Here is a 16,172-nt window from a genome sequence, read left to right as displayed (position 1 = left end):
AAAACCACACCAACCTTATCTCGTTTGTCAACGTGTTCATTCGTTCACATTCCTGGAAGGCTACCACAACATATGGTGTTCTGTCAGCTGGTTCAACTTTGGCAAACATCTCAACCATATTAAACATCTCCGGTAGTTTCTCTAATATCTCATCCAGTGTGGTTTTTATCTAAAAATATGGTTTACTAGTTGAAATCATTTGTAGAAACAGTGTTAGTTAGACATACATTTAGGAATTTACAATATAAAATATATTTTTAATATTTAGGTAAACAATATTTTTATTAATGTTAGTCGACAAGGACCAAGGAACTTTTTTGCTTTTTAGACTTTTATTGATAATATTAAAATAATTTTAAATTGTTGGCCCTATTTTGAATATTCTTCCTTATGAGGGAATTTTTTGTATAATTGTTTGCCCAAAAATTTGTTGTAACTACTACAAAAATATTTTTTCCCAAACCTTCTCATCACGAGTTGGTCCTGCTCCCGCTCCAGAGTCTGAGTCTCTCGGCATCAGCTCTAAGATTGTTCTGAACAAATTGTCGGATGTTGTGGTGAGAAAGTCAATCTCGGCATTAGGGTGAAGTCCATATAGGTAAGGACTCTCAGGAGGCAGCACATCATCAATGTAAGCGTGATATCCTGTAAAACAAAATTCAGTTAGTTAGTGAACTCTTTTTGTTTAACTATTTTTAAAGGGTTTAATTTATATATTTCAATGTGAAAAGCCCTTTTAAACATGTTTTTTAACAAAAAGTCTACATTTTAATTTATAATGCAGTATAGTCTTGTCTAATAATTTTAAACAATTTTTTAGCTTGTTTTATAACAAATCATGATACTTCTTTATAATTTTACAAAATTACTTGAACAACCTATTCTATACCGGCAGCGTGGTGTAGTGGTATGAACACTTGCTACACCACACATGAGGTCAGGGGTTTAATCCCCACTGATCTTATGTTGTAGCGCCCTTGAATAAGGCGCAATAAACGGTGTGAACTCCTGCTGAGCCAGCACTTAAACAGCAGTATAATTACCGGGCAATTATAATCTATATAATATTCAAAACAGCCACAAGCAACTCGAGACTGGGTCGGAGTAACTGATGTTACTCTTTGTTAAAGTCGCACATTCGACTTTCCCACATCGAGGATAAAGACATATACAAAAAAAAAACGTTGTCATTAACTTACCATCATAATCCAGGCTTGGTGGTAATGGGAATCCAGGTGCTAGATATAGAACGTTATCAAACATATCTTGGTTCATAAACTCTTTCAGGTAAGTCTTACACAAATGTCTGTCCCAATCATCAGTGATATGTCCCCCGTACATAATTTCACCAAACAAGTAACGCAAATCGTCCCATGGAACCTAAATACAGCCAAAAATTCAATGTTCAGTTTAGATGTATATATTTTTTCTTTATTATTTTATTTCAAAATTTTTTTAATGCAATTTTTGGTACAGTATTTGACAAATCAATCTTTAAAAAACGTAATTTTAAAATTTTTGACATGATTTATAATTTTTAAGTTTGTACGTATAAATAAGATCATCATGCCTCAGATACAAAATATTAAATGCAAATATACTTTTATAATTTGTTGTCATTTTTCTGACTAAATTTAAATTCATAATATCAAAAGCTAATATGTAAAGTATATATTTATGAATTTGGTTTAAACAAAGTTCCATATATTTGCCTGATTCAATTTTGCATTATCCAACTATCTTATGGTAATTAATTCAGTATATATATAATACACCTACCTTCTGGTTGGCCTCTAAGTAATTGTAGAGGACATTCACAGAGATGGTAAGATCACCAGTGTTGAAGGGGTAGACACGATTCCATCCTTGAGGACCGAACTTTCTTCTTTCACATACTACAGCATGGAAGTAACAAAGGGAGAACAAAATACTCTTAAACTCCACCTCCCTTGCACACATTTCAAGTGTGTCCTACAAAGAAGACCATATATATATTTTTTTTGTATATACCTTTATCCTCGATGTAGGAAAGTCGAATTTATCCTCTATGTAGGAAAGTGCGCGACTTAATTATAGAATAACATCAGTTACTTAGACCCAGTCTCGAGTTGCCTGTGGCAGTTTGGGATATTATAGATTATAATTGCCCGATAATTATGCTGTTAATTAAGTGCCTTACTCAAGGGCGCTACAGCATGAGCTCAGTGGGGATTGAACCGACGACCTCATGTGTGGTGTAGCAAGTGTTCTTACCACTACACCAAGCTGCCGGTAAATTAATACTTGTTAAATTTAATAAATAAACATAGTAGATATCCAAATATTACATATAAAATATTTTTGTTAGTTTTATTACATTATATTCAACCAATAAAAACTGTAGAAATTTAAGGCATAAATTATTATGTTCAACTAAGAATATTTGATCTTAGTAATGTTTTTGTAAGATATTAGCAAGGAATACGCAACATGGGTTTGGTTAATGTATCATATTTTGATGGACACTACAACTTGGAAAAAGTTTTATTAGTAGCACTAAGATAGAAGCAGTGGGGATTAAAACCAAAGGGTTTTATCTCTACAATATTTACTTTAACATAAAATACCAAATTTTCATACCTGATTAAAGTTATCCAATGCCTTGTGCAAGTTTGAATGCATGCCAGTTGGGGGTTCGTTCGTGATTTTAATTGCATTTTCAAGAATACCTTGTGGAATAATATGACTCGCCACCGTGGATGCAGGTTCAGCACTCATGAAAACTCTAAAGTCTTGGTGACTTCCAACGCTGTGCTTTTCAAGTTGGTTTTGCAGGGTCATCAACCATTTAGCAACCAAGTGAATGTTCTATCGAAAAATATAAATTCTATTTAGTGATTGTTTTAAAATATTTATCTATATCTCAAAAAATTAATCCAAGATTAAATCAATTTTTGTCATATATTTTATTTTTTGTTTTAATTACTACAATAAAGCAATCGCAATGCTAAAGAATAACCCAAAAATTAAAAATTAGGTACATACTTAAAAATTAGGTACAAAGTACTTAAAAATTAGGTACATAGTGTGAAAACTGTTATAAAAACATGAAATACAGCTCTTTTGACATGCCTATTCTAATAAAAAAAATTAATAATATTAAAAATACAATTTATCGCACTTGTAGTACAACCCAATGTCCACCCTGTGCTGCTACATCAAGGGCAGTTTCAGCAACAATTTCTTGACCTTGACCAAGTGAGACGTTGTGGAACTTTTTGTTGTCCATTGTAAATCCAAGTTGTTTACCAAGCTTTTCTACCTCCTTTAAGGGGTCCACACCTTTTAATTAATGAAAAATTATAATTTAAGAATATTTTCCATTTTGCCTTTAAAATTGATTAAACATAAAAATGCTCCATACTTACTCTAACTTGTATGAAACTTTGTACTGTTTTTATGCTTTTACAAATATATGACAACGTCAGTTACTTAAATTTGCATACAACTTTTAAATCTCATTATGTTTATACAAACATGAAAACTTTAGTTTTTTACCTGGAGACAGAATGAAGAAAGTTGGTGTTTCTGGTCCAGTTTCCTCATAAGATTTCTCAAATGGAATTCCTCTGGTATCGCAAAACTCTGGGCCTAATTTTTCCTCCACAAAGTCCCTAAAATTAAGGTTTAAATTTATATGTACTGAATAAATACAATACACTTCAAAGATTTAAAACAAGTTCATAATTAGAATTTGTTGGTGTTTGTTGGCAATTTTGTACAGAATTACTCTTTGTTCGTTTGCTTTTTTATTTTACAATAATATTAATAGTGTTCACCTTTATTTCAATACAAATTTTAATTTTAGTGTTGGTAAAGTTATCATGAAAATTACAACATTTTGGTTTAATATATTTCTGTGTGCTAAGCTTTGATAGAATTACTTGACAGCATATGTCATTCTGTCAGCTCTTAAAGCTCTCATGATGCACAACTTCTGAAGTGCGTTCTTGTTCTTCCACTCCTGAGGAAGTTTCTCCTTTTCTGGAGCCTCACTTTCAACTAACTTCTTCCATCTCTTTGCTGAACCTTCGATGTCCCGATCCAAGTTTCTGAACTCCTCCATTTCAGACAACAACTAAAATATATTTTAAAAAAAATGTCAAAGTTATTCATATATTGGCGATATTTTTATACGCAAAAATTAATAAAGTTGGTGTCACCAAACACAAAAATGATTTAAACTTTAAATAATTTCACCTACTTTTTAAGTTATACAAGTTTAAAATTAATTAAAACAAAAGGGAAGCCCTGTTTGTGATGATGTAGAAAATACTAGCTTGTATACATTCACTACGCTACTTGGTACTTTCTACGTCACACAAAGAATATGGTAACCTGGTTTTTTATGTTAATCATTTTCCAGCATTTTAAAAAATTAAATTTTAATATTAACATGTTGCCTTTTTTATTTTAGATGTTGATATAATTCCCGATTAAATCTTATAACCTACCTTTACTGAGCCCCATGATAAGTTGCTAAGGAAATCAACGGGACTGGTTACGTTGTGTTGTGAAGGAAAACGTAAGAGGAAGTCCAGCTCAACCGGGTTGACCAACTTTTGTACAAGCAACACCTGTTAATAAACAAGTATTAAAATAATGTAACATTAGTTTTTCTAAGAAGATGATGTATTACATATTAGAATAAAGATGGTATATTAGAAAAAAAGTATTGTGAGTCATTGTTTTTTTTTAAATAAAAAGACAATCCTAGATTATTTAATACGTGTTCCTTTTGAAACCGTTACAATATTTATTTCACTTTCTTAAGGTAAAAAATAAACAAGAAATCAAATAAGATATACTGTATGCCATCACAATTTATGATGTTGTGCATTTAAAAACTTATTTCTAATAAATAAAACACTTGAATTCTATCTATAAAACATGTTATTTAAGGGTTTGCCATCTGATGAAATGTCAATAGTAATAAGTTTACCTGGAATGCTACTTGAGCTGTGAAAATGATCTTGTGTTTTTCAAACAAGCCACGAGATGTGTACAAGAAAATTGAGAATGTAATCGCGACAATTAAGTTCTTCACTCTGTTCTTTAGGTTCTCATCCGGGGTTGCTTTTCTAACTGCTTTCTCAAATACAATGCTGAATGACTGAAAAAGCAAATTTAAGTTTGTTTTAAACCAAATGCTACGATTTTAGTACCTAAATTGTAACAGATTGTGTTAAGGTTATTATTTTTTGAAAGAATGGTTTAAATTAATGGTGTTTAACAAGCTATAAAAACTATCACAAAGTCATTCAGTAATTCACAAATAAAATTACTAATTTAAAACTTAGTTTAGTTTAAATTTAGCACTGATTTATTTCGTGTTTTACATTCTACCCTTAAAGGAGAACTGTCCTAAGGTTTTTTAATAGATTAACCCTAAACAGTTTGATACATATTTTACCTTTAATGAGAATTGATACATTGGATGGATCTTGTTTAGATCGTTGAGGATAAAGTAGAGCAAAGAAGCACGGGCAGCTGCAGGCCTGTAATGTTCCCTTGCTTCATTGATCTTAATTTCAGTTGATTTTGCTTCTGCTACCTTCAACTCAACATCCGCAGCTAAAAATATTTATTTGTTTAAAATCAAAACCAACAGCGTGGTGTAGTGGTAAGAACACTTGCTACACTACACATGACGTCATGGGTTCAATCCCCACTGATCTCATGCTGTAGCACCCATGAGTAAGGCGCTTTTAACGGTATGAACTCCTGCTGAACCAGCACTTAATTAGCAGTATAATTATCGGGCAATTAAAATCTATATTTAATATGCCAAACTGCCACAGGCAACTTGAGACTGGGACGGAGTAACTTATGTTACTCTATGTTTAGGTCGCGCATTTGACTTTCCCACATCGAGGATAAAGTTATATACAAAAAAATGTAAAAAAAAGTATTTTAAAAACTGTCTGTATTACAATGTATTACATATAGTCATTTATTTACGCTATGTTAACTATATAACATTTTTTTAAATTCTGGAAGTGGATTATTAATAAAAGTTAAGGTTAGTAATAAAAAATGGGTTGAAAATTTGACTTACAAGTTCTTTTGGTGTTTTCGAGATTCTCAACCAAAGCAGTGTCACTAAGGAAGTTTCCAGAAGCTGCAGACAAACGAGCCAAGAGATCGTCTTCAAGTCTCTTCAATGTAATCTTGAAGTCGTTTTGTTGTTTCGTCAAATCAAGCTGTAAAATATAAGTTTTTATTACCGTCTCAATTGCATTAAATTAGGCTTGTACCTTATTGGTGCTTATTGAAACCATATTTTCACAAATGAAAAAAAAAAATTTGTATGTGATTGGCCAATAAAAAATGGTCTCATAAAACAATTCATTTTGTTATTTTTAAGAACACTAATATTACAAAATAGAGCTATAAATGTATAGGTTGGGTATTGAACACAATCCATTTTCTTAAAAACAATTTAACATTTTAAAATAATTAAAATCTTCATGTAAACATTAATACTTTTGGCATGTTTTAAATCATTAAATTGATTTTGTCATTTTTTCCCGTCGCATTGTTGTAATATTAATTGTATATCGTATTTATTATTTACTTTTATCAATGCGTGAAAAACAAAAAAAAAAAAAAAAAAATTTTACTTTTAAAGCTTCCAAATCTGGTCGTTCCATTCCTACTACATCAGCCAACAACTGATCCTCCAAACCATCTCGTGTTACAGTGAAGTTGATAAGAGTACACTGGGCTTGCATTTCAGGCTGGTAATGTGGGTTGGCAAGTTTGGTGTGAAGGATAAGACGGAAATCTCGGTGGTACTCACATTCCTTGTCTCCTATCTTGATGTATCTAAATATATTCAAGGCCATGTCAATTTTTAACTTTACTAAAAGTTTTCAAATAAAATGTTAGGTTTTACTTTTAGCAGATAATTTTTCCTTACTTTTTTAACAAATTAGTTTAATTTTTTGCTTATTTTTACTACAACTTCTTGTATAGAAGAGTATTTTTTATTTTTTTGTATATATCTTTATCTTCGATGTGGGAAAGTTGAATGCGCGACTTAAACATAGAGTAACATCAGTTACTCCGACCCAGTCTCGAGTTGCTTGTGGCAGTTTGGGATATTAAAGATTATAATTGCCCAGTAATTATTCTGCTGATTAATTGCTGGCTCAGCAGAAGTTCATGTTGTTTATAGCGCCTTACTCAAGGGCACTACAGCATGAGATCAGTGGGGATTGAACCCACGACCTCATGAGTGGTGTAGCAAGTGTTCTTACCACTAGACCACGCTGCTGGTAAAGTATGTATATAACGAAAGGCCAGATATTAGCTTAAATTCTTTTTATACATACCTTCCTTTCTTGATGGTTTCACGTCCTAACAAAGGACCTAACACAGGGTCAACATATTCCTCAATATTTTCAATCAGAACTGTATCACCCACTCCTAATGCATTCTCAATAACATCCAAGTACCTAAAAGGTTAAAAATGTTTTTATTTAAATTTAAAAAAAATATTTTTAGGTTACAATTTTGCAAATATAACTAAATCACATGTTGTTTGTATCCTTTTTAAATAAACTACGCAGACAAAATTATTTCTTTTATTACGTTATTATTTCTTTTATTAAATTAAAACAAGAAATGATATTTAATTGGTAGGTTTATACAGCTTTTCTTTTGTATATATATTTATCTTCGATGTGGGAAAGTCGAATGCGCGACTTAAACATAGAGTAACATCAGTTACTCAGACCTAGTTTCGAGTTGCCTGTGGCAGTTTGGGATATTATAGATTATAATTGTCCAATAATTGTACTGCTGATTAAGTGCTAGCTTAGCAGGAGTTCATACCGTTTATAGCGCCTTACCCAATGGCGCTACAGCATGAGAGCAGTGGGAATTAAACCCACAACCTTATACGATGTAGCAAGTGTTTTTACCACTACACCATGCTACCGGTCTTTTTGATATATCAATACTACAATGGAGTTTTATTATTTATTCCTATTTAAAGTAAATAAAGATTTACCCTCTTTGTCCAATACGAACGACTTTTAGATCACTTCCATATTTATTTTTGATCCATTTAATTCCTTGTAGCTGAGGATCCACCATCAATGGCCATCTTTGACAGTTTGTCTGTGATAAAAAATTTAAACTTTTCCCATTGCATTTCTGTCTACTTTTCATTTTAAGTGTAATTTTTTTCTTTTTTTGTATATATTTTTATCCTCCATGTGGAAAAGTTGAATGTGCGACTTAAACATAGAGAAACTTCAGTTGCTCCTACCCAGTCTCGAGTTGACTGTGGCAGTTTGGGATATTATAGATTATAATTGCCCGATCATTATGCTGCTGATTAAGTGCTGGTTCAGCAGGAGTCCCTACCACAGCATGAAATCAGTGGGAATTGAACCCACGACCTCATGTGTGGTGTAGCAAGTGTTCTTACCACTACACCACGCTGCCGGCCCCGACTTAAATTTAAACCAAAATATTACACAAAAGGTTACTTTACCAGAATTGTTGCATTTTCTGTTGACATTCTGTCAGACGGTAAACCCTCGTTATTCCAACCGGCAATGTCAGCTTCATCAGTCAGTAAGGTTAAAAAGTCAAGATCTTCGCTTATAGGTATTGTCACCTGATTCAATAAAAATGTAACATTAAAATTTATTAAACCAATATTTTTTACTGACTTAGTGTATACATTGCAAAAAAGATTTCATCTAATTTTTTTTTTTACAAAATGTTAAAAAAACAATTTTTTATTTCTTAATAGTAAGGTTAATCAAAACTTTAAAATAACACAAGCAATTTACACAAAATTTGGTGGTTTTATTTAATAAACTTTATTTTTTTTACCGGTAAGTTCTTGAGGAAAGGTAACCATAGTTCTTCCATCAACCTTAACCTATATGGCTTTGTGAAGTAACCGACATAGGACACAAATGCTGTAAAAATATAAAAAGGCAAGTTTTAGCATTTAAACATACATAATAGTCTATAATGTAAATTACAATACATTAATGCTCAAACTAGCAAAGATGTGCACAATTGGATAATGTAAAAGCATGTATAAAGGCACTTAGTTAAATATTCTACACAAACACATGAGGTTGTGGGTTCAATCCCCAATGATCTCATGCTGTAGCGCCCTTGAGTAAGGCGCTATAAACGGTATGAACTCCTGCTGAGCCAGCACTTAATCAGCAGCATAATTACCGGGCAATTATAGTCTCTATAATATCCCAAACTGGCACAGGCAACTCGAGACTGGGTCGGAGTAACTGATGTTACTCTATGTTTAAGTCGCGCATTCGACTTTCCCACATCGAGGATAAAGATATATACAAAAAAAAAAGTATTAATAAATTAGTTAACCTGTGATTATCAGAACATTTCCAGTTAGTTTTTTCTCTTGCTCTCTGAAGTTTTGAACAGATTGTGCCCATCTAATTTTTTCACTGGTCAGGCCACCAACCAACCTGTAAAGAAATGTTTGTGTTAATAGAAGTACTAAAAGTTAATATGCACTTGCTTTCTCACACTATGCCTAAAATTAATGTTTCTTTGTGAAAGTTGACTTCATGACTTTAACATAGAGTAACATCAGTTACCCCGGCCCAGTCTCGAGTTTTCTTTGGCAGTTTGGTATATTATACATTACAATTGCTTGATAATTAAGTTGCTGATTAAGTGTTGGCTTTGCAGAATAAGAGCATTGGAAATTAAACCTAGAACCTCATGTTGTAAAGCCAAGTGTTCTCACCACTACGCCATGATGCAGGCAGGCAGTGTTTTCCTGCTTACTTATTAATACTACACTAAATTCTTTAGAAAAGAATTGTTGCATAATAATACCAATGTGTTGTATAATAATTTTTTCATGGCAATTCAAAGCCAGAAACATAAATCGTAATATATTAGTCCACCTGTTGGCGAGAGATATTGTAAGTTGAGTTGCTTCAGCTTCTTGTTGACACTTGAGTTTTGCAGCTGTTGCCTCCTCAAATTGGGATGTAAGGGTAGCCAAGTTGGAGTTAAGAACCTAAAATATTTAATTGTTGAATATTTATGTCCAGATTTTTAATTCTAATTTCTTTTTTTTTTTGGTTGATAATTGATGTATAAAACATTACTAATTTTTTTGTGTATATATCGTTATCCTCGATATGGGAAGGTCAATATGCGACCCAAAAATAGAGCAACAACAGTTACCCCGACCCAGTCTCGAGTTGCCTGTGACAGTTTGGGTTATTATAAAATATAATTGCCCGATAACTATGCTGCTGATTAAGTGGTGGCTCAGTAGGAGTTTCGTTTATAGCACCTTACTTAAGGACTCTACAGCATGAGAGTAGTGGGGATTGAACCAACGACCTCATGTGGTGTAGCAAGTACCACCACACCACGCTGAATTGTCAAGTTAATTTTAGTAGTAACCAAACCCTGAAGGGTAGGCTATGCCTAATTATTTTAATTTAAAACTTTAAAACAAATTAGATTTTATGAAGAAATTACCGCAATTTTGCTTTTAATAACTGCTAGTTTATCTTGTGCAGCCTTGAGTTCACTGTTTGCTTTCTCGAGAGCCATTCTTTTTGGCTCAACATCACAGAAAATCTCGTAAAATCTGACAATGTTAACAGTCCATGCACATAATCCAGCAGCAGCTAGAGACTGTAAAACAATTTCAATAACAAATAACTTTTTTGTTCCCTAATAGGTAACAACACAGATAATAGTTGTTAAATATTTATGAAAAAAAATACAAGTGGTAAACTGATTTTAATAAAGAAAAAAATAAAATTAAAATTTTCGAAAATTTTATCTAATGATCTTACTCCTAAAGTTTTAAGGAAAATCAAATATAAGGTTTCGTTTAATATTTAAAAACTTCACTGGTTTAACTCATAGCACTTACTTTGCCACGAATAAATTCTGCATCAAACTCTGGGTTGTCCAAGAATGGTTTGATTGCTTTTAAGCAACTTTCGTGAATGTTTTCTTTGTCATAATTTATTAGAGCATCAAGAAATTGATCCACCTTTGAGTAAAAGTTTTTAATTACACAAAAATTTTGGGGACTATTACTAAAGTTTTTCCTGAAAGGCATTGTAACTTAGTTTATTTAAACTGAAAAAAATTTTTTTTGGAATATATCTTTATCCTCGATGTGGGAAAGTCAAATGCATGACCTAAACATAGAGTAACATCAGTTACTCCGACCCAGTCTCACGTTGCATGTGGCAGTTGGGGATAATATTTAAATTGTAATTGCCCGATAATTATGCTGCTGATTTCATACCGTTTATAGCGACTTATTAAGGGCGCTACAGCATGAAAGCAGTGGGAATTGAACCCACGATCTTATGTGTGTATAAGGCCATAACTGTTTTTCAAATCGCATACCTATTTTTAATGAATCACATTAATACTATGTTGTATGTCAATGGCAGTTTACTAAATAAATTAAATAATTTTACCTTTGCCATCATGATTTTGCCAGCTTTCCAACTCTTATCTTTTGGTACTTTACCTCCTGGAGCCATAAGTACCATTACAGCAGCAATAACATTAACCACAGCTGCTGGAGGTGAACCAAAAGATTTCAATTCTGTTAAGTTGTTCTAAAATATAAATAATGTTGTTTTAACACATTTTGCGAAAAAAGTAAGCTTTGAAAGCTACGCAGGCTTTGAAAAAAAATGCTTGAAAAAGAAAAGTGTGATTTATAAAAATTTACAACGGCAATACATTTAATATTTTTTTGTATATATCTTTATCCTCGATGTGGGATGGTCAAATGCGTGACCTGAACATACAGTAACAACTGTTAACCCAACCCAGTAAAAAGTGTTCTTACCACTACACCATGCTGCCAGTAAATTATTAATAACTTTCTACAATAGTGGATGTTAAGTTAAAATAAAATGGTAAATAAACGAAAAATACCTTATTTAGGGTATCTAAAGCTTCTTGTGCAGCAATCAAGGCTGGCTCAGCCTTGGCAAGATCGTTGGCACAGTCAGTTGCTTTCTTTGATACTTCCACTTCAATTACTGTTACCTTTGCCTCCTCGATGTCAGCTATTGCCTTCTCCTTGCTCACTTTCTCTGTTTCAACCCCTACAACCTGTTATTTAAACAAAAACAACTTTTCAAATTTTCTTTTTTTTTGTATATATCTTTATCCTCAACGTGGGAAAGTCGAATTCGCAATTTAAACTAACATCAGTTACTCTGACCCAGTCTCGAGTTGCCTGTGACAGTTTGGGATATTATAGATTATAATTGCCCGATAATTATTTGCCTGATTAATTGCTGGCTCAGCAGGAGTTCATACTGCTTATAGCGCCTTACTCAAGGGCGCTACAGCATGAGTTCACTGGGGATTAAACCCACGACCTCATGTGTGGTGTAGCAAGTGTTCTTACCACTACGCCACGCTGCCAGTTTGTTAAATTTTTACAAAATTAATAAGATTTCATATTTTTTAACTTTAAATTGCAATTTTTATTAATTTTTTTTAAATATACTTGAATAAGTTTGTCTGCATCTTCGTTCTTCTGTTTTAATTCAATTTCTTGTGCTGCAAGTTTGGCTTTTAGGTCATCGACCTGTTCAAAGAGTTTTGATTTGTACTTGTTTTTTTGCAATGTTATCAAGTATTTTAGTATTTTAACAGTAAATATGTTAATCAGGTAACACATTTGGGAAGTGTTACACAGTCAATTAAACATTTAAAATTTTAACATTAGTGTTTAAAATCCTGAAAAGCATAGTTAGTAGATTCGTGCTAAAGTCTTTAAAATTTCTTAATCAAAGTTACAATATATCATAAAAACATATTTATTTAATAATATTAAGCTTATACCTGTGCAGCGGTGCTCCTTAGTTTTTCTAACCCATTTTCTAAACGTTCAACTGAGGCCTGTAGTTCACTGAACTTCTTTGCCAGCAATGTTTCATACAACTTGATCTGCTCTAAAAAGCTCTTTGGTGTGGTGTAGTTGTAACGCCTTTTGAAGATATATATATAAATTATTAGGTTTAAACCAGTAGTATTGTGTTTTTCTACATTAAACACTTTAAATAACATTCACTTTTAGTTTGATATCAATTTTAATCTTATACTAAACAAAAAAATTATTTTTAAAATAATATTTTTATTAGAGGTATTACTTGTACAGTTTTTCGATGTCTTGATTTTATTTTTTTAAGCATTTACGCAGATTAATTGAAAATAAATCACTTTTAAATACAAATTTTCAGCTTTATTTAGACAAAATCAAACTAATTTATACCTTTCATTTGCAAGATAATCTTTTCCCTGATTGTTGACACTCATGTGAACAAAAGACATAAACTTACTGATAGAATCTCTTTCCGTTTCCTGAAAAAGATTAAAATTAAAAAAGGATTTTATGCTTATCACAGTACATAAGGCACTTAAAACAATACCATGAGATCCTTGGTTTGATCCCTACTGTAGTCATGTTGAAAAATCTTTTAGTAAGTTACTTTTAAACATTAAAAAAACATTAAGTGCCGTCTTGTTATTGTTATGCAACACAGGCAGAAAAGACACAATATTAGCACAAAAAAAAATTACTTATAAAAAAAAATAAATTACTTACAAAAAAAAAAAATTATGTATAAAACAATGTTTTACCTCAATTGTTTCCAATTCACTGAGAAACCTTAAACTGACAGATTCCAAAGCGTCCTTGGGCCATTCGTGGAACCAATCTATAGCCGTGCAGTTTACAACACCAGGAAATTTACGAGCTCTGACACGAAGTGTGCTACCTACTGGTGAGAAGCACAATGCCACCTTTGAAATTTATAAATTTGTATTAAAAAAATTTTGTTGTAAAATTAAAGGAAAAAAAAATTTTTTGTTTTAAAAAAAAATAAAATTTAGATTACTTTTTATTCATTTTTTTTTTAATTTTTTGCTAGACAAAAAAAACAACTCAATACTCTTTCTATTCAAGTATGTTTTAGTTGGTAAATTCATAAACATTAGATTTCACCTTTAAATTTTTCCTGACTCTCTCAATGAAGAACTTCCAACAAGTCTCTCTTGTGTCCACCAAACCTGCTCCTTTCACCTCATTTCTAACCCCGTTAATAATATTCTCAATTTCATCATCGGGGAACAGATCAGAAATTTCACCGGTTGATAGCATGTCATTCACCAACACCAAGAACCTCTCATCAGCAACCTGAAGAGTTAAATGAAAAACTTTAAATTTTGTCTGAATATTGTTTTAATTAGTTAACTTTTACTAATTTATTGTATAAGTAAATTGTTGTATATTTTGGCTTAATAAATTAACTTATTCAGTTAAGTAGCATATTTTTTTAATAAATTATTTATTTGTATTTAATATTTAGTTATTTTTAGATTAATATGTCCTAATATATGCTTTAATTAATGCATTGTAAATGCTGGTACGCAATAAACAAATTAAATACCTGAGCATCTGTTAGAAGAAACAAAACCCCCAGATTTTTAACACCGGCTTTAACAAACAGAGCTCCAAGATCAATCTGTGGGCAAATGAATCTTAAATTTAAAACCTATTTAAACCAAGTCACTAGGATTTTTTTTTAAAAAAGAAAATATATTCTCGGCACGAATAATAATTAGGTATTAAAAATTTTTAGTTTATTTTAAAAAAAAATTTTTTTTTACAACTTATTAACCTACCTTTAAATCTGGTATTCCATACCCTTTTCTGAGTGTTATTTGAAAAACGTCAAGATTGCTGATAAATGCAGCAAGTCTTGATAAACTCTGCTTACCAGAACCACCTACACCAACAAGTAAGGCATACCCTCTTGGACTCTCAAAAATACGATTAATTCGGCACCTAAAAATGATTTAATTTTTAAATTGTTTACATATTTAATAATTTATTATGCAAAAGCCGAATATTTTAAAAGACTGAACTTTTTTTTTCTTTTTTTTTAAATAGATTTTAAATATCATTACTGTTTACGAAGTATTTATTAAAGAAATGGTAAATGGGATTTCTAGACACCGTTTTAACATATTAAACATCACTGGGTATATGCAATTTTTAAACAAGTTTAAAAGACGCTTACTAAAAATGTCTTAGTGATATAATTTTATGTAAATAAACACTTAAAAACTATTTTTAGCCACTTACACATGGGCTACAGCATCACCAAACAACACGAGGTTCATTACAGCATTCATTTCATTGTAGTTATCCAATGCTTCGAGCAGCAACTTATTTAGTACATCCCAGGTGCTAATTGGAAAGTATTTTGGCTCTCCAATACCAGTGGCAAAATGACAGTAAATGTGTGGATCAGGCTTTAAACTTTCTTCAGGTGCATCCTTAGCAATAAATAATTAAAAGTGAATATTTATTAAAAATTGTAAAGGAATCTAAATACCCTAACCAAACCACATGCAGTAGTCAGAACATGGTTTCACTTTATGAGGTCATGAGTTTGATCCCCACTGCTCTCATGCTGTAATGCCCTTAAGTAAGGTGCTATAAACGGTTTAAAAACCTGCTAAGCGAACGCTTTTTAAGCAGTGTGATTATCGGGCAATTAAAATCTATAATATCCTAAACTGCCTTAAGCAACTAAAGACTGGGTATAACTGATGTTACACTATGTTTAGATCATAATATCAACCTTCAAACATTAAGAATAAATAAATGTCGAAAAAAACAAAAGACATTTTATTACCTCAAAGAATTTTTTCGCAATTTCCATAGAGAGATCATCAAATGTTGTCATGTCTTTTTCATCTACAAGTTTGTCTTTGTAAACCCTACAAGCTTCATGCAACCACAACTTTACTGCATCATAAACAGTCTTAACACTTTCAGGTGTAGTGTAAAGTATACCCTTGAAAAAGTAATAACATGTTATTTACATTTAAAAGTGTTGTATACCGGTTGTAGCCACACACTTTAAGCCAAAAGGTTTTGAGTTTGAATCGCACCAATGCCACACTCTTTGCCCTTAAGCATGGCATTTACGAAGAGCTCAAACATGTTCTTATATCACACCTTTAAGCCATAAAAAATATAACACCTTTTTTTCTTTAAAAAACTATAAAAAAAACATGTTATTTACATTAAAATATAA

General features: G+C 31.7%; 1 protein-coding gene across 2 annotated transcripts in view; it reads right to left on the bottom strand.

The window, feature by feature from the left end:
• Positions 1-16,172, bottom strand: part of LOC145741593 (dynein beta chain, ciliary-like) — a 45,910-nt gene that overhangs the window by 2,577 nt on the left and 27,161 nt on the right. For both annotated transcript variants that reach the window (XM_082559198.1, XM_082559199.1), the window contains 32 exons: positions 15,768-15,929; positions 15,212-15,405; positions 14,749-14,911; positions 14,514-14,588; positions 14,069-14,260; positions 13,705-13,866; positions 13,337-13,425; positions 12,907-13,051; positions 12,569-12,649; positions 11,986-12,165; positions 11,517-11,660; positions 10,955-11,077; positions 10,552-10,710; positions 9,963-10,078; positions 9,412-9,515; positions 8,893-8,981; positions 8,546-8,671; positions 8,057-8,166; positions 7,377-7,499; positions 6,663-6,867; positions 6,098-6,242; positions 5,453-5,613; positions 4,982-5,152; positions 4,494-4,616; positions 3,924-4,117; positions 3,538-3,653; positions 3,161-3,321; positions 2,620-2,847; positions 1,780-1,971; positions 1,200-1,380; positions 464-645; positions 15-169 (listed from right to left, as the gene is read on the bottom strand). In XM_082559198.1, the coding sequence (XP_082415324.1) occupies positions 15-169; positions 464-645; positions 1,200-1,380; positions 1,780-1,971; positions 2,620-2,847; positions 3,161-3,321; positions 3,538-3,653; positions 3,924-4,117; positions 4,494-4,616; positions 4,982-5,152; positions 5,453-5,613; positions 6,098-6,242; positions 6,663-6,867; positions 7,377-7,499; positions 8,057-8,166; positions 8,546-8,671; positions 8,893-8,981; positions 9,412-9,515; positions 9,963-10,078; positions 10,552-10,710; positions 10,955-11,077; positions 11,517-11,660; positions 11,986-12,165; positions 12,569-12,649; positions 12,907-13,051; positions 13,337-13,425; positions 13,705-13,866; positions 14,069-14,260; positions 14,514-14,588; positions 14,749-14,911; positions 15,212-15,405; positions 15,768-15,929 (4,751 nt within the window). The remainder of the gene's footprint in view (positions 1-14; positions 170-463; positions 646-1,199; positions 1,381-1,779; positions 1,972-2,619; positions 2,848-3,160; positions 3,322-3,537; positions 3,654-3,923; positions 4,118-4,493; positions 4,617-4,981; positions 5,153-5,452; positions 5,614-6,097; positions 6,243-6,662; positions 6,868-7,376; positions 7,500-8,056; positions 8,167-8,545; positions 8,672-8,892; positions 8,982-9,411; positions 9,516-9,962; positions 10,079-10,551; positions 10,711-10,954; positions 11,078-11,516; positions 11,661-11,985; positions 12,166-12,568; positions 12,650-12,906; positions 13,052-13,336; positions 13,426-13,704; positions 13,867-14,068; positions 14,261-14,513; positions 14,589-14,748; positions 14,912-15,211; positions 15,406-15,767; positions 15,930-16,172) is intronic.

This window comes from Corella eumyota, chromosome 2 (assembly GCF_963082875.1).
Source record: "Corella eumyota chromosome 2, kaCorEumy4.1, whole genome shotgun sequence".
In the NCBI taxonomy this organism is placed as follows: domain Eukaryota; kingdom Metazoa; phylum Chordata; class Ascidiacea; order Phlebobranchia; family Corellidae; genus Corella; species Corella eumyota.
The sequence above is the reverse complement of the archived record's forward strand: the minus strand, read 5'-3'. Positions and strand labels throughout refer to the sequence as shown.